This window comes from Hypanus sabinus, unplaced genomic scaffold (genome assembly GCF_030144855.1).
Source record: "Hypanus sabinus isolate sHypSab1 unplaced genomic scaffold, sHypSab1.hap1 scaffold_964, whole genome shotgun sequence".
Classification (NCBI taxonomy): domain Eukaryota; kingdom Metazoa; phylum Chordata; class Chondrichthyes; order Myliobatiformes; family Dasyatidae; genus Hypanus; species Hypanus sabinus.
In genome coordinates this window covers 10,152-37,286 of record NW_026781820.1, presented here as the reverse complement: position 1 = coordinate 37,286, position 27,135 = coordinate 10,152, and the positions used below count along the sequence as shown (strand labels likewise).

Genomic DNA, 27,135 nt, shown 5'->3' with positions numbered 1-27,135 from the left:
AGAGATGGGGAGGAATTTCATAGAAACATTTTGAATGTTAAAAGGCCTGAACAGATTAGATATGGCAAAGTTATTTCCCATGGTAGGGGATTCTAGGACAAGAGGGCACGATTTCAGGATTGAAGGACGCCCGTTTGGAACAGAGATGCCGGGAAATTACTTCAGTCAGGGGGTGGTAAATCTGTGGAATTTGTTGCCACGGGAGGCTGTGGAGGCCGGGTCACTGGGTGTGTTTAAGGCAGAGACAGACAGGTTCTTGATTAGCCGGGGCATCAAAGGGTCTGGGGTGAAGGCAGAGGAGTGGGGTTGAGAAGGAAGAACGATCAGCCATGATTGAAAGGCGGAGCAGACTTGATGGGCTGAATGGCAGTCTGCTCCTTTGTCTTACAGTCCAAGTCTGGGTCGAACCAGGGTTTTCTGGAGCTGCAATGTTACCTCACGGCTCGAACTCCAACCCCTGAAGGTCAGCACACCATATGCCACCTTAACCACCCTCTCAACTTGCGCAGGAACTTTGCGGGATCTCTGTACGTGGAGCCCGAGATCTCTCTGTTCCTCCACACCGCTGGGAATCCTGCCGCTGACCCTGTCCTCTGCCGTCAAATCCGGCCTTCCGAAGTCAATCGCTTCCCACTTTTCCGGGCTTTTCCCACTTTTCCTGCCACTCCTCAGCCCGGCTCCGCGCCCCGTCAACGTCCCGCGATCCCCCTCGACAACCTTCTGCACCCTCCGCCGACCCTCCAGTCGGCTGCAAAGTTGCTAACCCGCCCTCGGGCTTCCTCTCCAAAGGTCTGTAAATCTTGCCTCTCGTCCCATGCTGACGCCCCACACTGGCCCCATGACCCCTGCAGCTGACCCCGCGACCCTGCAGCCGACCCCGCGACCCTGCAGCCGACCCCGCGCCCCTGCAGCCCACCCCGCGCCCCTGCAGCCGACCCCGTGACCCCTGCAGCCGACCCCATGACCCTGCAGCCGACCCCGCGACCCTGCAGCCGACCCCGCGACCCTGCAGCCGACCCCGCGACCCTGCAGCCGACCCTGTGACCCCTGCAGCCGACCCCGCGACCCTGCAGCCGACCCCGCGACAGTTCAGCCGACCCCATGACCCCTGCAGCCGACCCCACGACCCCGGCCCACCTTCATCTGCAGGTTCTTGAGGCAGGCGATTGCGTCGTGGTACTTCTTGGTCGCCTCCAGCACCCGGCCGGCCTTGAAGAGCCGGTTGCCCTCCTCGTGGATGTGAGGGACGGCCGCCAGCTTCTCCTCGTCGGACATGGCCCACGCCTCCTGCTCGTAGCTGCCCGGCTCCTCCACCTGTGCCCGGCACGGACAGAGGCGTGAGCGATGGGGTGGGACGGGGGACACGCGGCCCTCTCCCCCTCCCTCCCCAGGCTTCCTGCTCGTAGGTGCCTGTGTCTGGTGCAGAGGGAGGCGGAGTGGGGCAGGGAAAATGCTCTCCCACCCGTCGTCGTCCTCTCCCTCCCTCTCCCTCTCCTCTCTCCCACCCGTCGTCGTCCTCTCCCTCTCCTCTCTCCCACCCGTCGTCGTCCTCTCCCTCCCTCTCCCACTCCTCTCTCCCACCCGTCATCGTCCTCTCCCTCTCCTCTCTCCCACCCGTCGTCGTCCTCTCCCTCCCTCTCCTCTCTCCCACCCGTCGTCGTCCTCTCCCTCCCTCTCCTCTCTCCCACCCGTCGTCGTCCTCTCCCTCCCTCTCCCACTCCTCTCTCCCACCCGTCATCGTCCTCTCCCTCTCCTCTCTCCCACCCGTCATCGTCCTCTCCCTCTCCCACCCGTCATCGTCCTCTCCCTCTCCCACCCGTCATCGTCCTCTCCCTCCCTCTCCCACTCCTCTCTCCCACCCGTCATCGTCCTCTCACCCCTCCTCTCTCCCACCCGTCGTCGTCCTCTCCCTCCCTCTCCTCTCCCACCCGTCATCATCCTCTCCCTCTCCCACCCGTCATCGTCCTCTCCCTCTCCCACCCGTCATCGTCCTCTCCCTCTCCCACCCGTCATCGTCCTCTCCCTCTCCCACCCGTCATCGTCCTCTCCCTCCCTCTCCCACTCCTCTCTCCCACCCGTCATCGTCCTCTCACCCCTCCTCTCTCCCACCCGTCGTCGTCCTCTCCCTCCCTCTCCTCTCCCACCCGTCATCATCCTCTCCCTCTCCTCTCTCCCACCCGTCGTCGTCCTCTCCCTCCCTCTCCTCTCTCCCACCCGTCGTCGTCCTCTCCCTCCCTCTCCTCTCTCCCACCCGTCGTCGTCCTCTCCCTCCCTCTCCTCTCTCCCACCCGTCGTCATCCTCTCCCTCCCTCTCCCTCTCCTCTCTCCCACCCGTCGTCATCCTCTCCCTCCCTCTCCCTCTCCTCTCTCCCACCCGTCGTCGTCCTCTCCCTCTCCTCTCTCCCACCCGTCGTCGTCCTCTCCCTCTCCTCTCTCCCACCCGTCGTCGTCCTCTCCCTCTCCTCTCTCCCACCCGTCGTCGTCCTCTCCCTCCCTCTCCCACTCCTCTCTCCCACCCGTCGTCGTCCTCTCCCTCTCCTCTCTCCCACCCGTCCTCGTCCTCTCCCTCCCTCTCCCACTCCTCTCTCCCACCCGTCGTCGTCCTCTCCCTTCCACTCCTCTCTCCCACCCATCGTCGTCCTCTCCCTCTCCCACCCGTCATCGTCCTCTCCCTCCCTCTCTCCCACCCGTCGTCGTCCTCTCCCTCCCTCTCCTCTCTCCCACCCGTCGTCGTCCTCTCCCTCCCTCTCCCACTCCTCTCTCCCACCCGTCATCGTCCTCTCCCTCCCTCTCCTCTCTCCCACCCGTCATCGTCCTCTCCCTCTCCTCTCTCCCACCCGTCGTCGTCCTCTCCCTCCCTCTCCTCTCTCCCACCCGTCGTCGTCCTCTCCCTCCCTCTCCCACTCCTCTCTCCCTCCCTCTCCTCTCTCCCACCCGTCATCGTCCTCTCCCTCTCCCACCCGTCATCGCCCTCTCCCTCTCCCACCCGTCGTCGTCCTCTCCCACCCTCTCCCACTCCTCTCTCCCACCCGTCGTCGTCCTCTCCCTCCCTATCTCTCCTCTCTCCCACCCGTCGTCGTCCTCTCCCTCCCTCTCCTCTCTCCCACCCGTCGTCGTCCTCTCCCTCCCTCTCCTCTCTCCCACCCGTCGTCGTCCTCTCCCTCCCTCTCCTCTCTCCCACCCGTCGTCATCCTCTCCTTCCCTCTCCTCTCTCCCACCCGTCGTCATCCTCTCCCTCCCTCTCCCTCTCCTCTCTCCCACCCGTCGTCGTCCTCTCCCTCTCCTCTCTCCCACCCGTCGTCGTCCTCTCCCTCTCCTCTCTCCCACCCGTCGTCGTCCTCTCCCTCTCCTCTCTCCCACCCGTCGTCGTCCTCTCCCTCCCTCTCCCACTCCTCTCTCCCACCCGTCGTCGTCCTCTCCCTCTCCTCTCTCCCACCCGTCCTCGTCCTCTCCCTCCCTCTCCCACTCCTCTCTCCCACCCGTCGTCGTCCTCTCCCTTCCACTCCTCTCTCCCACCCATCGTCGTCCTCTCCCTCTCCCACCCGTCATCGTCCTCTCCCTCCCTCTCCCACTCCTCTCTCCCACCCGTCATCGTCCTCTCCCTCTCCTCTCTCCCACCCGTCGTCGTCCTCTCCCTCCCTCTCCTCTCTCCCACCCGTCGTCGTCCTCTCCCTCCCTCTCCCACCCGTCATCGTCCTCTCCCTCCCTCTCCTCTCTCCCACCCGTCATCGTCCTCTCCCTCTCCCACCCGTCATCGCCCTCTCCCTCTCCCACCCGTCGTCGTCCTCTCCCACCCTCTCCCACTCCTCTCTCCCACCCGTCGTCGTCCTATCTCTCCTCTCTCCCACCCGTCGTCGTCCTCTCCCTCCCTCTCCTCTCTCCCACCCGTCGTCGTCCTCTCCCTCCCTCTCCTCTCTCCCACCCGTCGTCGTCCTCTCCCTCCCTCTCCTCTCTCCCACCCGTCGTCGTCCTCTCCCTCCCTCTCCCACTCCTCTCTCCCACCCGTCATCGTCCTCTCCCTCTCCTCTCTCCCACCCGTCGTCGTCCTCTCCCTCCCTCTCCTCTCTCCCACCCGTCATCATCCTCTCCCTCTCCTCTCTCCCACCCGTCGTCGTCCTCTCCCTCCCTCTCCTCTCTCCCACCCGTCGTCGTCCTCTCCCTCCCTCTCCTCTCTCCCACCCGTCGTCGTCCTCTCCCTCCCTCTCCTCTCTCCCACCCGTCGTCATCCTCTCCCTCCCTCTCCTCTCTCCCACCCGTCGTCATCCTCTCCCTCCCTCTCCCTCTCCTCTCTCCCACCCGTCGTCGTCCTCTCCCTCTCCTCTCTCCCACCCGTCGTCGTCCTCTCCCTCTCCTCTCTCCCACCCGTCGTCGTCCTCTCCCTCTCCTCTCTCCCACCCGTCGTCGTCCTCTCCCTCCCTCTCCCACTCCTCTCTCCCACCCATCGTCGTCCTCTCCCTCTCCTCTCTCCCACCCGTCCTCGTCCTCTCCCTCCCTCTCCCACTCCTCTCTCCCACCCGTCGTCGTCCTCTCCCTTCCACTCCTCTCTCCCACCCATCGTCGTCCTCTCCCTCTCCCACCCGTCATCGTCCTCTCCCTCCCTCTCCCACTCCTCTCTCCCACCCGTCATCGTCCTCTCCCTCTCCTCTCTCCCACCCGTCGTCGTCCTCTCCCTCCCTCTCCTCTCTCCCACCCGTCGTCGTCCTCTCCCTCCCTCTCCCACTCCTCTCTCCCACCCGTCATCGTCCTCTCCCTCTCCTCTCTCCCACCCGTCGTCGTCCTCTCCCTCCCTCTCCTCTCTCCCACCCGTCGTCGTCCTCTCCCTCCCTCTCCCACTCCTCTCTCCCACCCGTCATCGTCCTCTCCCTCCCTCTCCTCTCTCCCACCCGTCATCGTCCTCTCCCTCTCCCACCCGTCATCGCCCTCTCCCTCTCCCACCCGTCGTCGTCCTCTCCCACCCTCTCCCACTCCTCTCTCCCACCCGTCGTCATCCTCTCCCTCCCTCTCCCACTCCTCTCTCCCACCCGTCGTCGTCCTCTCCCACCCTCTCCCACTCCTCTCTCCCACCCGTCCTCGTCCTCTCCCTCCCTCTCCCACTCCTCTCTCCCACCCGTCGTCGTCCTCTCCCTTCCACTCCTCTCTCCCACCCATCGTCGTCCTCTCCCTCTCCCACCCGTCATCGTCCTCTCCCTCCCTCTCCCACTCCTCTCTCCCACCCGTCATCGTCCTCTCCCTCTCCTCTCTCCCACCCGTCGTCGTCCTCTCCCTCCCTCTCCTCTCTCCCACCCGTCGTCGTCCTCTCCCTCCCTCTCCCACTCCTCTCTCCCACCCGTCATCGTCCTCTCCCTCTCCTCTCTCCCACCCGTCGTCGTCCTCTCCCTCCCTCTCCTCTCTCCCACCCGTCGTCGTCCTCTCCCTCCCTCTCCCACTCCTCTCTCCCACCCGTCATCGTCCTCTCCCTCCCTCTCCTCTCTCCCACCCGTCATCGTCCTCTCCCTCTCCCACCCGTCATCGCCCTCTCCCTCTCCCACCCGTCGTCGTCCTCTCCCACCCTCTCCCACTCCTCTCTCCCACCCGTCGTCATCCTCTCCCTCCCTCTCCCACTCCTCTCTCCCACCCGTCGTCGTCCTCTCCCACCCTCTCCCACTCCTCTCTCCCACCCGTCGTCGTCCTCTCCCTCCCTCTCCCACTCCTCTCTCCCACCCGTCGTCGTCCTCTCCCTCTCCTCTCTCCCACCCGTCATCGTCCTCTCCCTCTCCCACCCGTCATCGTCCTCTCCCTTTCCCACCCGTCATCGTCCTCTCCCACCCGTCGTCGTCCTCTCCCTCCCTCTCCTCTCTCCCTCCCTCCCCACGCCGTCACTCCCACCACCTCGCCTACCTTCAGCATCTCGATGCGGAAGAGGAGGGGCTGCGGGCAGCTCTGCAGCTCGTCCAGGTCGGGGTGGCCCAGCGAGTGGTGCTCGTGCATCCGGCTGATCCCACAGCAGTGCCTCTGCCCCTCCAGGGGGTCCTTCCCCACCGCGATGTTGCGCAGGCTCTTCGACACCAGCGGGTACCCCAGCACGTGCTGGAGGGATGGGGAGAGGGAGAGTGTGAGAGACAGGAGAAGGAGACCGGTGGGGAGGGAGAGGGAGAGATAGGGAGTCTGAGGAGAGAGAGTGAGTCTCTTTCTCGCAGGAACCGGGAGCAGGGGGACAAACCCTGGGATTGGAGAGAGAGGATGGAATGGAGCCATGGGATTAGGTCGTGGGTGCCAGAGGGAAAAGGAGGGAACTGACCGGGGGGGACGACACACTGGCTCACCCTGGGGATGGACGCTATATCCAGAGGATGCATTGGGGACAGGAGGCGGGAGTCGGGCACCAGATCCAGCAGGAAAGGGAATGAGTGAATGGGAGACACCGGATCCAATGGAATGGTGGGGGGGGGGGGGGTATCCAGGAAATCCGACCCTCGATCTAGAGCAAAGAGGAGGTAACTAAAACAGTGAGGTGGGACACTGGATCCAGAGGAGGGTCCATGGGATCCGGTGTCTCCCATTCACTCATTCCCATCCAGAGGAGGAAATGACACTGGATCCGGAGCGGGATCAGTGAAGTGGGACACTGGATCCAGAGGAGGATGCGGTGGAGGAAATGGAGCAACACAAACACAGACGAACAACACTGCAAACACGAGGAAATCTACGATGCTGGAAATGCAAACAACAACACACGCACCGGGCCCAGGGAGCAGGAGACTGTCACCGGATCCTGAGTGGAAGCTGTCGGTGGGGGTGGGGGTTGACAATTGATCCGGAGGAAGGGAGGGTCACTGGATCTAGAGGAGTGGCAGATCGGACGAGAGGAACCAAGGGTGCCATGATGCAGAGGTGAGAGCGACAACAAGAGAGGTCATAAGGGATCGTCAGTCAGGTTAAGCCAGTGGCGGGGCTGACGCCAGCGTATGCAGAGGAGGGGAAGCCAAGGGGTGAGGGGGTCGTGGTGGTTTCTCACTGGATCCGTTGGAGGGGTGGGGAAGTCCCAGTGACGACACCGGGGACCAGAGGAAACGTGTGTGTGTGTGTGGGGGGGGGGGGTCAGTCCACTGGATCCAGAGGAGGGGCTGTGCAGAACAAGGGACTGCTGGATCCAGAGGAGGGGCTGTGCAGAACAAGGGACTGCTGGATCCAGAGGAGGGGCTGTGCAGAACAAGGGACTGCTGGATCCAGAGGAGGGGCTGTGCAGAACAAGGGACTGCTGGATCCAGAGGAGGGGCTGTGCAGAACAAGGGACTGCTGGATCCAGAGGAGGGGCTGTGCAGAACAAGGGACTGCTGGATCCAGAGGAGGGGCTGTGCAGAACAAGGGACTGCTGGATCCAGAGGAGGGGCTGTGCAGAACAAGGGACTGCTGGATCCAGAGGAGGGGCTGTGCAGAACAAGGGACTGCTGGATCCAGAGGAGGGGCTGTGCAGAACAAGGGACTGCTGGATCCAGAGGAGGGGCTGTGCAGAACAAGGGACTGCTGGATCCAGAGGAGGGGCTGTGCAGAACAAGGGACTGTCGGATCCAGAGGAGGGGCTGTGCAGAACAAGGGACTGCTGGATCCAGAGGAGGGGCTGTGCAGAACAAGGGACTGTCGGATCCAGAGGAGGGGCTGTGCAGAACAAGGGACTGCTGGATCCAGAGGAGGGGGCTGTGCAGAACAAGGGACTGCTGGATCCAGAGGAGGGGGCTGTGCAGAACAAGGGACTGCTGGATCCAGAGGAGGGGGCTGTGCAGAACAAGGGACTGCTGGATCCAGAGGAGGAGGCTGTGCAGAACAAGGGACTGCTGGATCCAGAGGAGTGGCTGCCCCACTGAAGAGGGTCAACTCAGAGGAATTGCAGCTCCTGGGATGGACACTGGATCCAGAGGGCTGAGAATAGCACTGGAACAAGAGGACACTGGATCCAGAGGGAGCCTGTAGGCACTGGATCCAGTGTAGCCCAGCCGAGGGGCACCGGATCCCGTGGCGTACGAGCCCTACCTTGGTGTCGCACTGGAACTCGGCCACCTCGCCCTGGCGCATGGAGGAGATGATGGTCTCCCAGACAGGCAGTTTGAACTGCTTCCCGATGATTAGTTCCATGGGCTTCCCCCGATCCCGGCTGTCGTCCACCAGCGTGCGCTCCGCGTCACACCGCATCGTCTGGTAGTGGAACGTGGCCTGGCGAAGGCACAGGGAGAGAGGGTCAGCGGCTGCACTCGCAAATCTCTACAGATGTACGGCGGAGAGTGTTCCAACTAGCTGAATCAGCGTCTTCTTTTCACTTACTTGTTATTAATTTTTCTTCTATATCGTGTACTGCCTTGAACTGCTGCTGCTAAATGAACAAATCTCACCACACTTGCAGGTGATAATAAACCTGATACAGTGTGGTGGTGGGGCGTGGGGGGGGGGGGGGAGGATTCGCTGCACAATCCACTGCACAGGATTGGAAAAAAGCTCCAGAAAGTTCTAAACTCGGCCGCTCCATCGCGGGCACCGGCCTCCCCAGCATCCAGGACACCGTCAAAAGGCGGTGCCTCAGATCCCAGGACATGCCCTTTTCTCTCTGTTACCGTCAGGGAGGGGGAACAGGAGCCTGAAGGCACACACTCAGCGATTCAGGAACAACTTCTTCCCCTCTGCCGTCTGGTTCCGAAATGGACGTTGAACCCTTGGACACTACCTCACTTTTTAAATATATATTAGAGACCGGACAAACTTGGGCATTCAGCCAGAGTGCAGAAGACAACAAACTGTGCAAATACAAAAAGGAAAAAAAAATAATAAATAAATAAGCAATATTTATTGAGAACATGAGATGAAGAGTCCTTGAATGTGAGGCCATAACTTGTGGGAACTTTTCTCTGATGGGGCGAGTGAAGTTATCCCCTCTGGCTCAGGAGGCTGATGGTTGAGGGGTAATAACTGTCCCTGAACCTGGTGGTGTGGGTCCTGAGGCTCCTGTACCTCCTTCCTGATGGTTGAGGGGTGATAACTGTCCCTGAACCTGGTGGTGGGGGTCCTGAGGGTCCTGTACCTCCTTCCTGATGGTTGAGGGGTGATAACTGTCCCTGAACCTGGTGGTGTAGGTCCTGAGGCTCCTGTACCTCCTTCCTGATGGTTGAGGGGTGATAACTGTCCCTGAACCTGGTGGTGGGGGTCCTGAGGGTCCTGTACCTCCTTCCTGATGGTTGAGGGGTGATAACTGTCCCTGAACCTGGTGGTGTAGGTCCTGAGGCTCCTGTACCTCCTTCCTGATGGTTGAGGGGTGATAACTGTCCCTGAACCTGGTGGTGTGTGTCCTGAGGCTCCTGTATCTCCTTCCTGTTGGTTGAGGGGTAATAACTGTCCCTGAACCTGGTGGTCTGGGTCCTGAGGCTCCTGTACCTCCTTCCTGATGGTTGAGGGGTGATAACTGTCCCTGAACCTGGTGGTGTGTGTCCTGAGGCTCCTGTATCTCCTTCCTGTTGGTTGAGGGGTAATAACTGTCCCTGAACCTGGTGGTCTGGGTCCTGAGGCTCCTGTACCTCCTTCCTGATGGTTCAGGGGTGATAACTGTCCCTGAACCTGGTGATGTGGGTCCTGAGGCTCCTGTTCCTCCTTCCTGATGGTTGAGAGGTGATAATGGTTCCTGAACCTGGTGGTGTGGGTCCTGAGGCTCCTGTACCTCCTTCCAACACTAGCTCACTGCATTTCTCCCCCCCCCTCCCCTTCTTGCACTAATTATAATATAATGTATGATAGGTGATTTCACATCATTGCATTGAGCCGCTCCTGCAAAGATGAGAAATTTACGCTGCCCGCTAAGGAGTTTGCACAGCCCAAAGACGGACTGGTTGCCCTGTGGCCGGGCAAAGTTGGGGCCTCTCCCGAGCTGCGTCTGTCAATATCAGGTCAGTTCGCCCCACATCGTCAGCGCCTGCGCCATGCGCATCAATCGCGGAACAGTCCGACCAATCGTAGGCGCCCTGCGCTCACGGGGACCAATCACGGCCGCGCGTCGGCCCTCAGACCAGCCAATCACAGAAACACAGCCACCCAGCCGGGGCAGCCCAATCCCAGGGAGATCCACCAATCACGGTGGGACCCGGCCACATAAGGAACCAATCACACACGGATGAACTCTGACCCACCAATGGGAAAGCAGCGACGAGCGTCGGGGGGGGAGGGCAACAACCTTCGCCAATGGGAAACGGGAGTGGCACGTCCGTCATTTGTGGCTCAGCCAATCGAAGGGGCCGCGTTGAGACCCGCAGCGTGGGTGCTGATCGAGCCGCCCGCCCGCCCGCCCGCCACCGCCAGAAACCCCCCGGGCACCCACCCTGGCCGCCGCCTTACCTTGGTGCCATTGGCAAAGTCCAGTAACGGCCCGGTGCCGACGTGCAGGATCCGCTTGACGATGCCATCGGCCTCCAGCATCAACGCCCGCTCCGCCATCTTGCCGGCCGCCCGACTTCCTTCGTGTGTTTCCGGCTGTCGGGGTTCGGGAGTTCTCGTCGTCACCCACCGCGTAGGCGGTGCTCGGCAATTCCCGGTCCCCTGGTTCGGGTGCCTTCGGTTATTCTCGGGCCGCCGCGTAGGCGGTGCTCGGCAATTCCCGGTCCCCTGGTTCGGGTGCCTTCGGTTATTCTCGGGCCGCCGCGTAGGCGGTGCTCGGCAATTCCCGGTCCCCTGGTTCGGGTGCCTTCGGTTATTCTCGGGCCGCCGCGTAGGCGGTGCTCGGCAATTCCCGGTCCCCTGGTTCGGGTGCCTTCGGTTATTCTCGGGCCGCCGCGTAGGCGGTGCTCGGCAATTCCCGGTCCCCTGGTTCGGGTGCCTTCGGTTATTCTCGGGCCGCCGCGTAGGCGGTGCTCGGCAATTCCCGGTCCCCTGGTTCGGGTGCCTTCGGTTATTCTCGGGCCGCCGCGTAGGCGGTGCTCGGCAATTCCCGGTCCCCTGGTTCGGGTGCCTTCGGTTATTCTCGGGCCGCCGCGTAGGCTCATCCCCGGCCCGATGACGTTGGAGCCCCGAGGTCACACCCGGAAGTGGTTATACCCCGCTCCCACACACGGGGTCAGGGTGCAGGTCACTAAATTGCAGCTAATTAAATAAAGTAGGGATGATGCAGGATCGGGAGGACCACGACTGGCTCAGAGTTGGTGACCTGGGAGGTCAAATCGGGGAGGAGAGTTACCTGGATGATGCAGGATCGGGAGGACCACGACTGGCTCAGAGTTGGTGACCTGGGAGGTCAAATCGGGGAGGAGAGTTACCTGGATGATGCAGGATCGGGAGGACCACGACTGGCTCAGAGTTGGTGACCTGGGAGGTCAAATCGGGGAGGAGAGTTACCTGGATGATGCAGGATCGGGAGGACCACGACTGGCTCAGAGTTGGTGACCTGGGAGGTCAAATCGGGGAGGAGAGTTACCTGGATGATGCAGGATCGGGAGGACCACGACTGGCTCAGAGTTGGTGACCTGGGAGGTCAAATCGGGGAGGAGAGTTACCTGGATGATGCAGGATCGGGAGGACCACGACTGGCTCAGAGTTGGTGACCTGGGAGGTCAAATCGGGGAGGAGAGTTACCTGGATGATGCAGGATCGGGAGGACCACGACTGGCTAATGCGGGAGGTCAAATCGGGGGGGAGAGTTACCTGGATGATGCAGGATCGGGAGGACCACGACTGGCTAATGCGGGAGGTCAAATCGGGGGGGAGAGTTACCTGGATGATGCAGGATCGGGAGGACCACGACTGGCTAATGCGGGAGGTCAAATCGGGGAGGAGAGTTACCTGGATGATGCAGGATCGGGAGGACCACGACTGGCTCAGAGTTGGTGACCTGGGAGGTCAAATCGGGGAGGAGAGTTACCTGGATGATGCAGGATCGGGAGGACCACGACTGGCTAATGCGGGAGGTCAAATCGGGGAGGAGAGTTACCTGGATGATGCAGGATCGGGAGGACCACGACTGGCTCAGAGTTGGTGACCTGGGAGGTCAAATCGGGGAGGAGTGGGGGGAGGAAGAGTTACCTGGATTCCCTGTTTCAGGAGGTAGTCACGCCCATTAGCCCGTCCGCCTCAAGTTAGGTCTGTGCTCGGGGAGAAGAGGCTGTGACTGCCAGTGAGGCGGGTCGTGGGATCCAAGAGACAGTGTCGGAGGAGCCTGAGGTTCTTGCCCCCCAGTGTGGATGAGAGTGGGGGCTGTCGGAGGGACGAGGAACCCATCTGTGGCACCGTGGTTCAGGCAGTCATTCCAGAGGGGGGAGGGAAGAGAAATGTAGTGGTAACTGGGGACAGTACAGTCAGGGGAACAGACAGAGCTCTCTGCCGCAAGGGTGGACCGTCCCCAAAGGCTGTGTTGCCTGGGTTCAGAACGTCTAAATCTGACCTGCAGAGGAGGGGAAAGATGCAGTTGTCCTTGGTCCATGTGGGTCCTAACGACACAGGAAGAATGAGGAAAGAGGTTCTGCTCCGGGAATTTGAGTAGCTGGGGACTGAATTAAAAAGCAGAACCAAGAGGATGGTAAACCCCTAGATCACTAACTGAGCCACGTACAAGTTGGCTTGGGGTCAGGTAGATTAGGCAGTGTGGGTTTGAATTCACTGGAAATTGGCCCAACATTGGGGAAGGAGGGAGCTGTTACCAATGAGACAGGCTCCACCTGAACCGTGCTGGGACCTGGGTACCAGTGACTCGCAAAACTGGGCTATAGGGGCAGAAGTGGGCCATTCGGCCCATCGAGTCTGCTCTGCTGTTCAATCATGTGCTGATCGAATTATTCCAGTCACTCCCACTCCTCTGCCTTCACCCCAGACCCTTTGACGCCTTGGCTAATCAAGAACCTGTCTGTCTGCCTTAAACACACCCAGGGACCCGGCCTCCACAGCCACTCGTGGCAACAAATTCCACAGATTTACCACCCCCTGACTGAAGTAATTTCCCAGCATCTCTGTTCCAAACGGGCGTCCTTCAATCCTGACGTCGTGCCCTCTTGTCCTAGACTCCCCTACCATGGGAAATAACTTTGCCATATCTAATCTGTTCAGGCCTTTTAACATTCAGAATGTTTCTATGAGATCCCTCCCTCATTCTCCTGAACTCCAGGGAATGCAGCCCAGACGTTCCTCATACGGAAACCCTTTCATTACTGGAATCATTCTCGTGAATCTTCTCTGAACCCCCTCCAGTGTCAGTATATCATTTCTGAAATAAGGAGCCTAAAACTGCACACAATACTGCCAAGTGTGGTCTCACGAGTGCCTTATGGAGCCTCAACATCATATCCCTGCTGTTATATTCTATACCACTAGAAATGAATGTCAACATTGCATTCACCTTCTTCACAGCCAACTCAACGTGGAGGTTAACCTTTAGGGTATTTCGCACAAGGACTCCCAAGTCCCTTTGCATCTCTGCATTTTCAATTCTCTCCCCATCTAAATAATAGTCTGCCCGTTTATTTCTTCCACCAAAGTGCACGACCATACACTTTCCAACCTTGTATTTCATTTGCCACTTCTTTGCCCATCCCCCTAAGTCTCTCTGCAGACTCACTGTTTCCTCAACACTACCTGCCCCTCCACCTATCTTTGTATCATTGTCAAATTTAGCCACAAATCCTTTAATCTAATAGTCCAAATCATTGAGCCGCATCGTAAAAAGCAGCGGTCCCAACACCGACCCCAGTGGGGCTCCACTGGTAACCGGTAGCCAGCCAGAATAGGATCCCTTTATTCCCATTCTCTGTTTTCTGCCGACCGGCCAATGCTCCACCCCAGCTAGAAACTCCCCTGTAATTCCGTGGGCTCTTATCTTGTGTAACCCCCTGGGTCGCCTCAGGCTCGCTCAGCTCGTTTCGTCTAGGGGGAGCAGCCTTCGGCCCCGCCAAACTGGGTAATCAGCTGGTGTGGATGCTGTGTGATGTCCCCGCCTCGCCCACAAACAGACAGTGCACCATAAGCGATTAAATGAGTACTATTTATAAAGGTTACTATAACTAAGTGATTAATAACGATACAGTATATATGAAGAGAAAATTAAAGAAAAGGCGCCAAACTTATCAAAGTCCAAACCACTTCGTGCACAAACGTTGGAGCTCAATTACTGAAGTCTTCTGGCCACCATTCGATCCCCTCCGAACTCCTCGACTCGCAGCTCAGGACCCTCCGAACTCCTCGACTCTCCAAACAGCTCAGGACCCTCCGAGTGGTCAACCAAGCACATCTAGCTTCATCCCCCCCCCCTCCTTGGAGAATCTCCCGGCCTCGGACCCCCCTTTGGGGTCCGATCCTCGCCCAGCTTAGAGCATTGCGTCCTCTCTCTCGACCCCCTCGCGCCGATCTGCCCAAAAGCCTGTCAACAAAAGCTTACAGACTCAGAAGAAAGAACATTAATCCCCATTTGGTTTACAAAGGAATACCATTCTGGTTAGCAGTAAATTAGCATTCCTGCGAGTTAACAAAAGGAAACCCTTTCCCAACAGTAACAAAGAAAAAAGAAGAAACCCCCTTTACACTCTCCCTCCACCAAATAAGAGTCATGTCCTCATGACTACTAAATAACTCGCCACCTTTCCTGCCAACACACCGAAACCCAAGCACAAACAGTGACATCTCCTCCCCACACAGTAACCCTCACGCCCTGTTCCTCAGGCGCTACTTAGGCCAACTATCTGGGAGTTCCCTAACCCTTCTGAGGCCTCCGTACCCCCTCACCTAAACCCTTCAGGCTCGGACACAACTGGGGATACCTTGGGCCCACTACCAACTCCTCTCTCAACCTCTCACTCATGCCCCACACTGCACACAGCTAACCCTCCCCGCTACACCTGACTCAATGGGAGAAGGGCCAAAAGTCTCTTCCTCAATCGAGGGAAAGTCAGCAAAAGGCAGCATGTACCACACATCCAGCACATCATCCATCAAATCTGTATTCTTCCTCATTCCTGTGATCGGTAGCTGCTGTTTGATCTTCTCCAAACGGAAACACGTGGCCTGCACTGCTCCCGCAGTCTCTTCAACCTCCTGTTCAGTATTCACTGCACTTCTCTCCAGCTTTTTCTTCCTCATGACTTCTTCCAGATCAACTTTCAGGTTTTGCACTTCATTTGAACTGTCGATGGTCATCTTCAGGTTCCCTTCAAGCTTCCGCTTCTCTCTTCTGAGATTTGTCTGTAATTTCTTCACCTCCCCAAACTCCCCTCTCCGGGTTCTCAGTTTGCTATTACCCTCAGTCAGACAACTTTCTTCATTCTCTCCAACTTGTAAGTCTTCTGACTGGTTCCAGATCACTTTCTCCAGTCTCTCCGTCTTCATTTCAAACTTGGTTCCGTAGAGACAGTCACTCACGAGCTGCGACCTTCGCCAGCCCTGGCACGTGTCCCGAAAACACTTTAACTCGGTAGTTCTCAGCTGCTCCTGCAACGACCTCACTTCATATTCTCCTGAGGCAAATCCAAACACCAAGAGATCATCCACATACACCAAAACTCCAAACGCCTCCACATCCCCTATGGTCTTCCACCTGCCCCGCAGGAAGGTTGAAAGGGCTCCAGATATGCCCTGTGGCATCTTTTCAGACCCGAAGACTCCTAGGGAATGTATAACGGCCGTCTTCTCCTTGTTGGCCCCACTCATCGGGATCTGGCAACATCCACTCCTCAGATCCAGCACCTTAAACCACTTCACACCACTCAGACAGGCCATCGCCTCTTCGGCCCTCAGGGCCATATTCTGGTCACTGACAGTGCGCCTCTTCAACGCAATATAATCCATACACACGCTGCCTACGTCTTCCACGGCTGTAGGGGCCAGTCGCCGCAACCTCTCTCTCTCCGAGGTGTCTTCAGCAGTCAACTCCGCTCCCTCGTGGTATTTCGCAGCGTCCACGAAGAGGGTCTCACCATCAGATACTTCCCCCAGGCCGTACCACCACTGGCTCTCGTTTGAATTCGGTATCAGCCCAATGCTGCTGCACACGTCCGCACAAGCAGCTCGAAACCCTGGGTGCATCGACAATGCCTCCAAACAGCGCTCACCCGCCTCCTCCGGGCAGGCTCCCAAGCGCACCAGCAGGATTTTGGTTCTCTCTAGAACAGAAATGCTGCCCGTCTCAACAGGGTCTGGACACATCAGCATTAACGATTCATGAACCTCAGTCTCCTCCACATTTGCCTCTAGGAACTCCATTTTCACAGACCAACAAACCGTCGTCTGGATAATCACCGACACTGGTACCCCGAATCTCCAGTGTCCTCAATGTTGTCAAAGGTAAATGCTTCCAATAACGGTTATGAAACAAACTGTACAGCAACTTCACTGGTGCCGAGGATGGCTTTAACTTGACTTCCATCCATCCGTAACAACACCTGTGCGCATGGCCCCTCTAAGCCTTCAGGAATAGAGTCTGTTCCTTTTGGGAGTTCCTTGGTACATTGCTGGGAACGTGCTCCCCCAGAGACCCCAAGCCGTTCCCCCACTGGGCCTCCTCTAAGTTTCCCGACATCTCTCGAATCAACGGAACAACTGATCCCCTTGACAGATCCCCTTGGCACCACAAGCAATTTATCTGCCCCCCTAGGCAAAAAGAGATACCCTAAAAACTTCCCACCAATCTCCTGCCACAGATATAATAAGCCCCCCAGCTGCGGCATTTGACTTCTAGTCGAACCACACGCATTTTCCCACACTTTCCCAGAATTGGCAGCGGTCACTTTGAGGTAATTGCGCCTGACAGTTCTAACAAAGTCACCAGCCCGCCTACTCAAACTTTCAACCCGTCCCTGTCGCTTTTCCTCAGCCAAGCACTGCCACTCACCCAACAAATGAGGGGTCCGCTCCGCCCACGCCTCCGCCCCTTTAGGGCTGGACATTATTCCAATAACCGGGCGGAGCTCACCACTGCTGAAACATCCCAACCTGTCACTGCTCACTCTCCAAACAGTACAGACAGCCCATGGTCCCACCACCATTTCGTCAGCACTAGTCGGAACTCGAACAACGACAATTGCTACCAACAGCAACCACCCCACCCAACACACACGCAGCGATAACCAGCAATCGCACAGCCACAAAGGCACACCAGCTCTTCGCCGCAGACACAATTTAAATAGGGTGATCACACAGCCTCCACAGAAATCAATCCCGGACGAGCCCCCACAATGTAACCCCCTGGGTCACCTCAGGCTGGCTCAGCTCGTTTCGTCTAGGGGAGCAGCCTTCGGCCCCGCCAAACTGGGTAATCAGCTGGTGTGGATGCTGTGTGATGTCCCCGCCTCGCCCAAAAACAGACAGTGCACCATATGCGATTAAATGAGTACAATTTATAAAGGTTACTATAACTAAGTGATTAATAACGATACAGTATATATGAAGAGAAAATTAAAGAAAAGGCGCCAAACTTATCAAAGTCCAAACCACTTCGTGCACAACCGTTGGAGCTCAATTACTGAAGTCTTCTGGCCACCATTCGATCCCCTCCGAACTCCTCGACTCTCCAAACAGCTCAGGACCCTCCGAGTGGTCAACCAAGCACATCTAGCTTCATCCCCCCCCCCCTCCTCGGAGAACCTCCCGGCCTTGGACCCCCCTTTGGGGTCCGATCCTCGCCCAGCTTAGAGCATTGCGTCCTCTCTCTCGACCCCCTCGCGCCGATCTACCCAAAAGCCCGTCAACAAAAGCTTACAGACTCAGAAGAAAGAACATTAATCCCCATTTGGTTTACAAAGGAATACCATTCTCGTTATCAGTAAATTAGCATTCCTGCTAGTTAACAAAAAGAAACCCTTTCCCAACAGATCCCTTTATTCCCTTTCTCTGTTTTCTGCCGACCGGCCAATGCTCCACCCACGCTAGAAACTCCCCTGTAATTCCGTGGGCTCTTGCTAAGCGGCCTCACATGTGGCACGTGAAAATCCAAGTTCACCATGTCTACCGCAGCTCCTTTGTCTACTCTGCTTGTAATTTCCTCAAAGAATTGCAGTCGGTTTCCCTGGCCAGGATTTTCCTTTCAGGAAACCACGCTGGCTGTGGCCTATCTTGTCGTGGGCCTCCAAGGTGCTCCCTAATCTCATCCTGACAATCGATTCCAACAACTTCCCAGCCGCTGATGTCAGGCTAACATGCCTCTAGTTTCCTTTCTGCTGCCTCCCACCCTTCATAAGTAGCGGAGTAACTTTCGCAATTTTCCAGTCATCCTGTACAATGCCAGAATCCATCGATTCTTGAAAGATCATCGTTAATGCCTCCGCAATCTCTCCATTTACTTCCTTCAGAACCCGAGGGGGCATCCCATCAGGTCCAGGAGATTATTCCACCCTCAGACCATGAAGCTTCCTGAGCACCTCCTCAGTCGTAACTTTCACTGCACAAACTTCACTTCCCTGACACTCTGGTATGGTGCAGACGTCTTCCACTGTGAAGACTGATGCAAGATACGCATTCAGTTCCTCTGCCATCCCTGCGTCTCTCATTGCAGTATCTCCAGCGTCATCTTCTATATCTACAGTACTCTCGACTCTCTTTTACCCTCTCTTTTATAATTAAAAAAAGCTTTTAGTATCTTCTTTGATGTTAGTTGCCAGTTTCTTTTCATAATTCATCTTTTCCTTCCTAATCACCACCTTAGTTTCCTTCTGCGAGTTTGTAAAAGCTCCCCAATCCTCCATCTTCTCACTAGCTCTGGCTTCCGTGTATGCCCTCTCTTTGCCTGTGATTTCTCTTGCCAGCCAGTGTCCTTCTTCCATTCGAAAAATTTCTTCTTGTCTGGAATATATCTGTCTTGCACCTCCCTCATTCTTCACAGAAGCTCCAGCCATTGCTGCTCTCCTGTCCTTCCTGCTGGTGTCCCTTTCCAGTCAACTTTGGCCAGTTCCCCTCTCGTGCCGTTGTCATTTCCTTTCTCCCACTGGAATACTGATGCACCATCAATAACTCACACTGAGACGTAAGGCGAGATATCGGCTTTTATTGACTGGAAGAAGGAACCAGGAGTGAGTGTCTATCATACAATGTCCTGGAGACTGAGGCCGAGCTTCAGGCCTCAGATCTCCTTTATACAGGGGCCTGTGGGAGGAGCCACAGGAGCAGTCAGCAGGGGGCGTGTCCCGACAGGCACATAGTTCACCACAAATACTGACACATTGGATTTTATTTTTCCCTTCAGATTTCAATGTGAACTCAATCACACAGTGATCACGGTTCCCTAAGGGTTTCTTAACCTTAATCTCTCTCGTCACCTCCGGATCATTGCACAAGTCCCAATACAACTGCCACTAGGGTCCTTTTACCCGTGCCGTTTCTTAACTCGACCTACAGAGACGGCACCTTCCAATCCCGCGTCATCTCTTTCTACTGATTTAATATCGTTTCTTCTGCGCAAGGCCGTACCAACCCCTCTGCCATCTTTCCCGATACACCGTCTACCCTTGGACGTTCGGCCCTCCTTCAGCCAAGTTTCAGAGAAAGCCACAAAGTCACACTTGCCAATCTGTAGCTGAGTTTCGAGATCGTCCATTTAATTCCTTATGCTGCGTGCATTCAAATCCAACACTCTCAGTCCAGTATTGGTTGCTTTCCGTTTTAACTGCACCGCGCCTCTGTTGCTCTGTAAATCATCCCACTGGCGGTGATTCAGCCTCATCTCCTGCCTGACCTTTCTATCATCTCTGTTGCAGGCTATCTTTCATTTATTTCTGTGCTCCCCTTCCTCAGCCCTCGCTAACAGCTCGACTAAATTGTGGATAGGGCTTTAAACTAATTTATAGTTAGGGTGGGTTCGAGAGATTGGAGCAGTAGGGATAAAATCAGAAAAGGAAAGTGTGGGTAAAGAAAAAGCAAAAGATTAAAAAGGGAATAGTCAGAGTGGAGTGAAGAGAAGTCAAGTGTAAAGAGAAAAAGATTACAGGACTTTAAAAGCACGACAAGTTTAAGGGTATTTTACCCTAATGCCCACAGTGTTTGAAACAGGCCAGTGAACTTGTGGCACAGATCAGTACAAAGATGTTTGATTCAGTGTCTGTTACAGAGACGAGATTGCAGGGTGGAGAGGATTGGGAATTAAATATCCAGGGATATCAGGTATTACGGAAGGATAGGCAGGGAGGTGGGGAAGCGCTCTCGATTAAAGATATCAGGGCGATAGTGAGAGACGATACAAGGCCTAAGGAGCAGAATGTTGAATCCATCTGGGTAGAGATCAGGAATAGTAAAGGATAAAATTCGGTGGGAGTTGTCTAACGGCCACCGAATGATAACATAACAGTGGCACAGGCAATAAACCGAGAAATAGCCGAGGAACAACACACACAAAATGCTGGTCGAACACAGCAGGCCAGGCAGCATCTATAGAAAAATATCCAAGGCACTGGTTTCAGCACCTGAGTCACAGGGAAGGGATGAACAAGTCAGGCGTTTATTCTTTGGAGCGTTGAAGGTTGAGGGGGGACTTGATAGAGGTATTTAAAATTATGAGGGGGATAGATAGAGTTGACGTGGATAGGCTTTCTCCATTGAGAGTAGGGGAGATTCAAACAAGAGGACATGAGTTGAGGGCAAAAGTTTAAGGGTAGCATGAGGGGGAATTTCTTTACTCAGAGAGTGGTAGCTGTGTGGAACGAGCTTCCAGTAGAAGTGGTAGAGGCAGGTTCGGTATTGTCATTCAAAGTAAAATTGGATAGGTATATGGACAGGAAAGGAATGGAGGGTTGTGGGCTGAGTGGGACTAGGTGAGAGTAAGCGTTCGGCACGGACTAGAAGGACCGAGAGGGCCTGTTTCCGTGCTGTAATTGTTATCTGGTTACATGGTAAGAATGGAACAGCGGTTATCATGGGGGAATTTAACTTGCACATAGTCTGGGTGAATCGAGTTGGTCTTGAAGAGGACGTCATCGAATGCATCCGTGGTGGCTTTCCGGAGCAGCACGTTACTGAACCGACAAGGCAACGTGCCGTCCTGTGCGATGAGCCAGGTAAATTGGTGACCTTGTCGCCGGGGATCCTCCGGGAAAGGGTGATCACAGTTTGATTGTGGCAATTGCTGTTACCGGCGAGAAGCCGGTAGCTCTGAGGGTGGATAACTCAGCTGGAGTGATGACGAGAGGCATTCCTAATGATTCTGGAGGACTGGAGAATTGCGACTATCACTCCACTCTTCGAGAAGGGAGGGAGGGAGGGGGAACGTCTTCACTCAGACGGAGATGAGTGTGGGACGAGCTGCCAGGGTGTGTGGTGCACGTGAGCCCGATCCCAACATTGGAGAGCAGTTTGGGTGGGTACACGGATGGGAGGGGCATTTGGGCTGTAGTACCGGTGCGGGTCGAGAGGAGTAGGGACTTTGAATGGTTCAGCACGGATTAGATGGGCTGAAGGGCCAGTTTCCGTGCTGTACTTTTCTACGACTTGATAGAATATTGGAACCTGCACACACGCTTTGGTAGCAAAGTTAACAAATGTCACCAGTAACATTAAATCTGATTCTTCTAAACTTGTGCTGACTTTGAAGGGGCTGCCAGAGGAAGTGGTTAAGGCAGCTTCAACAGTATGCTTTGAGAAGGAGTTTAATAAGCGAGAGAGGGCGTGGAGCATGTCTCAGGACCCACACCACCAGGTTCAGGGACAGTTATTACCCCTCAAACAACAGGAAGGAGGTACAGGAGTCTCAGGACCCACACCGCCAGGTTCAGGGGCAGTTATCACCCCTCAACCATCAGGAAGGAGATACATGAGCCTCGGGACCCACACCACCAGGTTCAGGAACAGTTATCACTTTCACTCAACTTGACTTGTCCCATCATTGAAATGTTCCCACAATCAATCGTCTCATTTTGAGGAATCTTTATCTCAGGTTCTCGTTACTTATTGATCATTTGCAGTCTGTCGCCTCCCGCACTCTGATGCTGTTGCTATTCTGCAGGCTTGCAATGTGACGACCGGAGAACGAACCTCTGGACTGGGTATCAGGACAATATTGTTCTTTGATAATAAAATTTACTCTGAGCATTTGAACTTCAAACTGCAATGGACTTGGTGCTTTGTAATGACGCCCTCCCTGGGACAAAAGCGCGTGTAATTGATGTTGCTTCTGAGAGTATGTGTACCTGGCGCCGGCTTGGCAAATGCACCTGTTCACACACGGCCCTGTGTACCTGGCCTGTGTCTTTCTGCACCAGTGAACTGCACTTCCTGCTCGGTCGGCCCTGTTGTATTCTCGCCCGCAGCTGTTCAAAGATGACGCGCGCCCGGCTCTGGGTGAACCGCCTCTGTGGCCCGGCCAGCTCTGAGTCAACTGGTCTCAGTACCCTCACAAGGGGAGGGAGGAGGGAGGGGCAGGGACAGGGAGGGATTCTGCACACGATTGGCATTGCAGGGTAAATTGCGGGGCAAACACAGTCACACCGGTGGACAGAGAGATGGGTCTTTTCCTGGTAATCGGCCTGCTGGTCTGGTAATACCTCATTCAGAGATTCTCTCCTCCCATCCTTCCTTCCCTCCATCTGTGTCTTCCTCCATCCCTCCGTCCGTTCCCTTCCTCCCTCCGTCCATCTCTCCATTTATCTCCCCTTTCCCTCCGTCCCTCGTCACCCACAGACTCACCCTCACCCTCTGTAACCTCTCCTCACTCACAAACCCCCTTCTCCCTCCGTCCCTCCTCAACCACAAACTCCCCCTCTCCTGTCCTCTCCTCACCTACAAACTTCCCCCTCCCTCTCACCCCTCCTTACCAACAAACTCCCCCTCTCCTACTCTCACCCCTCACCCACAAACTCTCCCTCCGTGTCCCTCCTCACACACAAACTCCCCCTCTCCCTCCATCCCTCCTTACTGACAAACTCCCCCTCTCCCACCGTCCCTCGTCACCCACAAACTCCCCCCTCCCTCCCACCTCCTGCTCTGTGGGTTGAGTTTTTAAAGGAGTCTTTTCTGTTCACAGGGGTCTGGGCGAAGGTCAACCTGAGTGAGTTTGAACTTTGTGTCGTTCCCCCCTCCCTCCTCTCATCCCCCCTCTACCACACCTCTCCCCCTCCCCTTGTCTCATCCCCCCTCCTCCTCCATCCCCCTCCCCTTGTCTCATCCCCCCTCCTCCTCCATCCCCCTCCCCTTGTCTCCCCCGCCTCTCATCCCCCTCTCCCACACCTCTCCCCCTCCCGTTGTCTCATCCCCCCTCCTCCTCCATCTCCCACCTCTCCCCCTCCCCTTGTCTCCCCCCTCCTCTCATCCCCCTCTCCCACACCTCTCCCCCTCCCCTTGTCTCCCCCCTCCTCTCATCCCCCTCTACCACACCTCTCCCCCTCCACTTGTCTCATCCCCCCTCCTCCTCCATCTCCCACCTCTCCCCCTCCCCTTGTCTCCCCCCTCCTCTCATCCCCCTCTCCCACACCTCTCCCCCTCCCCTTGTCTCCCCTCCTCATCCCCCTCTCCTCCCACCTCTCCCCCTCCCGTTGTCTCATCCCCCCTCCTCCTCCATCTCCCACCTCTCCCCCTCCCCTTGTCTCCCCCCTCCTCTCATCCCCCTCTCCCACACCTCTCCCCCTCCCCTTGTCTCCCCTCCTCATCCCCCTCTCCTCCCACCTCTCCCCCTCCCCTTGTCTCATCCCCCCTCCTCCTCCATCTCCCACCTCTCCCCCTCCCCTTGTCTCCCCCGCCTCTCATCCCCCTCTCCCACACCTCTCCCCCTCCCCTTGTCTCATCCCCCCTCCTCCTCCATCTCCCACCTCTCCCCCTCCCCTTGTCTCCCCTCCTCATCCCCCTCTCCTCCTCCCTCTCCCACCTCTCCCCCTCCCCTTGTCTCCCCCCTCCTCTCATCCCCCTCTACCACACCTCTCCCCCTCCCCTTGTCTCATCCCCCCTCCTCCTCCATCTCCCACCTCCCCCTCCCCTTGTCTCCCCCCTCCTCTCATCCCCCTCACCCACACCTCTCCCCCTCCCCTTGTCTCCCCTCCTCATCCCCCTCTCCTCCTCCCTCTCCCACCTCTCCCCCTCCCCTTGTCTCATCCCCTCCTCTCATCCCCCTCTCCCACCTCTCCCCCTCCCCTTGTCACATCCCCCCTCCTCCTCCATCTCCCACCTCTCCCCCTCCCCTTGTCTCCCCCCTCCTCTCATCCCCCTCTACCACACCTCTCCCCCTCCCGTTGTCTCCCCTCCTCATCCCCCTCTCCTCCCACCTCTCCCCCCTTGTCTCAACCTCCTCTCATCCCCCTTCTACCACACCCCTCTCCTCCCCTTGTCTCATCCCCCTCTCCTCCTCCATCTCCCACACTTCTCCCCCTCCCCTCCTCATCCCCCTCTCCCCCTCCATATCCATCTTTCCCCACTCTCACAATCCCTCCCTCCGTCTCTTCCTTATTTCTGAGCCTCTCCCTCCCTCTCTCCCTATTATTAACATCCCTCCCTTCTCCCCCCTTTCTTCAGTCCGTGTCCCCCCTCCCCCATTATCATCTCCTCCTCTTTCTCGCTGTCTTCCCCATCAAATTTCAGGTAGAACTGATCGTCAAACTGATCAAAAAACCCATGTCTTTCCCTCCCTCTCTCCCCGTTAACATCTTCCCACCCTCTGTCTCTCTTCCTCAGTTCTGTCTTTCCCTCCCTCTCTCCCCGTTAACATCTTCCCTCCCTCTGTCTCTCTTCCTCAGTTCTGTCTTTCCCTCCCTCTCTCCCCGTTAACATCTCTCCCTCCCTCTGTCTCTCTCTTCCTCAGTTCTGTCTTTCCCTCCCTCTCTCCCCGTTAACATCTCTCCCTCCCTCTGTCTCTCTCTTCCTCAGTTCTGTCTTTCCCTCCCTCTCTCCCCGTTAACATCTCTCCCTCCCTCTGTCTCTCTCTTCCTCAGTTCTGTCTTTCCCTCCCTCTCTCCCCGTTAACATCTCTCCCTCCCTCTGTCTCTCTCTTCCTCAGTTCTGTCTTTCCCTCCCTCTCTCCCCGTTAACATCTTCCCTCCCTCTGTCTCTCTCTTCCTCAGTTCTGTCTTTCCCTCCCTCTCTCCGTTAACATCTCTCCCTCCTTCTGTCTCTCTCTTCCTCAGTTCTGTCTTTCCCTCCCTCTCTCCGTTAACATCTCTCCCTCCTTCTGTCTCTCTCTTCCTCAGTTCTGTCTTTCCCTCCCTCTCTCCCCGTTAACATCTTCCCTCCCTCTGTCTCTCTCTTCCTCAGTTCTGTCTTTCCCTCCCTCTCTCCCCGTTAACATCTTCCCTCCCTCTGTCTCTCTCTTCCTCAGTTCTGTCTTTCCCTCCCTCTCTCCCCGTTAACATCTCTCCCTCCCTCTGTCTCTCTCTTCCTCAGTTCTGTCTTTCCCTCCCTCTCTCCCCGTTAACATCTCTCCCTCCCTCTGTCTCTCTCTTCCTCAGTTCTGTCTTTCCCTCCCTCTCTCCCCGTTAACATCTCTCCCTCCCTCTGTCTCTCTCTTCCTCAGTTCTGTCTTTCCCTCCCTCTCTCCCCGTTAACATCTCTCCCTCCCTCTGTCTCTCTCTTTCTCAGTTCTGTCTTTCCCTCCCTCTCTCCCTGTTAAAATCTTCCCTCCCTCTGTCTCTCTCTTCCTCAGTTCTGTCTTTCTCTCCCTGTTAACATCTTCCCTCCCTCTGTCTCTCTCTTCCTCAGTTCTGTCTTTCCCTCCCTCTCTCCCCGTTAACATCTCTCCCTCGCTCGGTCTCTCTTCCTCAGTTCTGTCTTTCCCTCCCTCTCTCCCCGTTAACATCTCTCCCTCCCTCTGTCTCTCTCTTCCTCAGTTCTGTCTTTCCCTCCCTCTCTCCCCGTTAACAACTCTCCCTCCCTCTGTCTCTCTCTTCCTCAGTTCTGTCTTTCCCTCCCTCTCTCCCCGTTAACATCTCTCCCTCCCTCTGTCTCTCTCTTCCTCAGTTCTGTCTTTCCCTCCCTCTCTCCCCGTTAACATCTCTCCCTCCCTCTGTCTCTCTCTTCCTCAGTTCTGTCTTTCCCTCCCTCTCTCCCTGTTAATATCTCTCCCTCCCTCTGTCTCCCTCTTCCTCAGTTCTGTCTTTCCCTCCCTCTCTCCCCGTTAACATCTCTCCCTCCCTCTGTCTCTCTCTTCCTCAGTTCTGTCTTTCCCTCCATCTCTCCCCGTTAACATCTCTCTGTCTCTCTCTTCCTCAGTTCTGTCTTTCCCTCCCCCTCTCCCCGTTAACATCTCTCCCTCCCTCTGTCTCTCTCTTCCTCAGTTCTGTCTTTCCCTCCCTCTCTCCCCGTTAATATCTCTCCCTCCCTCTGTCTCCCTCTTCCTCAGTTCTGTCTTTCCCTCCCTCTCTCCCCGTTAACATCTCCCTCCCTCTGTCTCCCTCTTCCTCAGTTCTGTCTTTCCCTCCCTCTCCCCGTTAACATCTCTCCCTCCCTCTGTCTCTCTCTTTCTCAGTTCTGTCTTCCACTCCCTCTCTCCCCGTTAACATCTCTCCCTCCCTCTGTCTCTCTCTTTCTCAGTTCTGTCTTTCCCTCCCTCTCTCCCCGTTAACATCTCTCCCTCCCTCTGTCTCCCTCTTCCTCAGTTCTGTCTTTCCCTCCCTCTCCCCGTTAACATCTCTCCCTCCCTCTGTCTCTCTCTTCCTCAGTTCTGTCTTTCCCTCCCTCTCTCCCCGTTAACATCTCTCCCTCCATCTGTCTCCCTCTTCCTCAGTTCTGTCTTTCCCTCCCTCTCCCCGTTAACATCTTCCCTCCCTCTCTCCCCGTTAACATCTCTCCCTCCCTCTGTCTCTCTCTTCCTCAGTTCTGTCTTTCCCTCCCTCTCTCCCTGTTAACATCTCTCCCTCCCTCTGTCTCTCTCTTCCTCAGTTCTGTCTTTCCCTCCCTCTCTCCCCGTTAACATCTCTCCCTCCCTCTGTCTCCCTCTTCCTCAGTTCTGTCTTTCCCTCCCTCTCCCCGTTAACATCTCTCCCTCGCTCGGTCTCTCTTCCTCAGTTCTGTCTTTCCCTCCCTCTCTCCCCGTTAACATCTCTCCCTCCCTCTGTCTCTCTCTTCCTCAGTTCGGTCTTTCCCTCCCTCTCTCCCCGTTAACATCTCTCCCTCCCTCTGTCTCCCTCTTCCTCAGTTCTGTCTTTCCCTCCCTCTCCCCGTTAACATCTTCCCTCCCTCTCTCCCCGTTAACATCTCTTCCTCCCTCTGTCTCTCTCTTCCTCAGTTCTGTCTTTCCCTCCCTCTCTCCCCGTTAAC

General features: G+C 56.6%; 1 protein-coding gene across 1 annotated transcript in view; it reads right to left on the bottom strand.

The window, feature by feature from the left end:
* The window catches only part of aip (aryl hydrocarbon receptor interacting protein), a 101,937-nt gene extending 91,437 nt beyond the window's left edge, over nt 1-10,500 (bottom strand). The window contains exons 1-4 of the mRNA XM_059963188.1: nt 10,348-10,500; nt 8,008-8,187; nt 5,878-6,066; nt 1,138-1,314 (exon numbers count right to left, since the gene is read on the bottom strand). Coding sequence (XP_059819171.1) covers nt 1,138-1,314; nt 5,878-6,066; nt 8,008-8,187; nt 10,348-10,446 — 645 coding nt within the window. The 5' untranslated portion in view covers nt 10,447-10,500. The remainder of the gene's footprint in view (nt 1-1,137; nt 1,315-5,877; nt 6,067-8,007; nt 8,188-10,347) is intronic.
* Nucleotides 10,501-27,135: the final 16,635 nt, after the last annotated feature.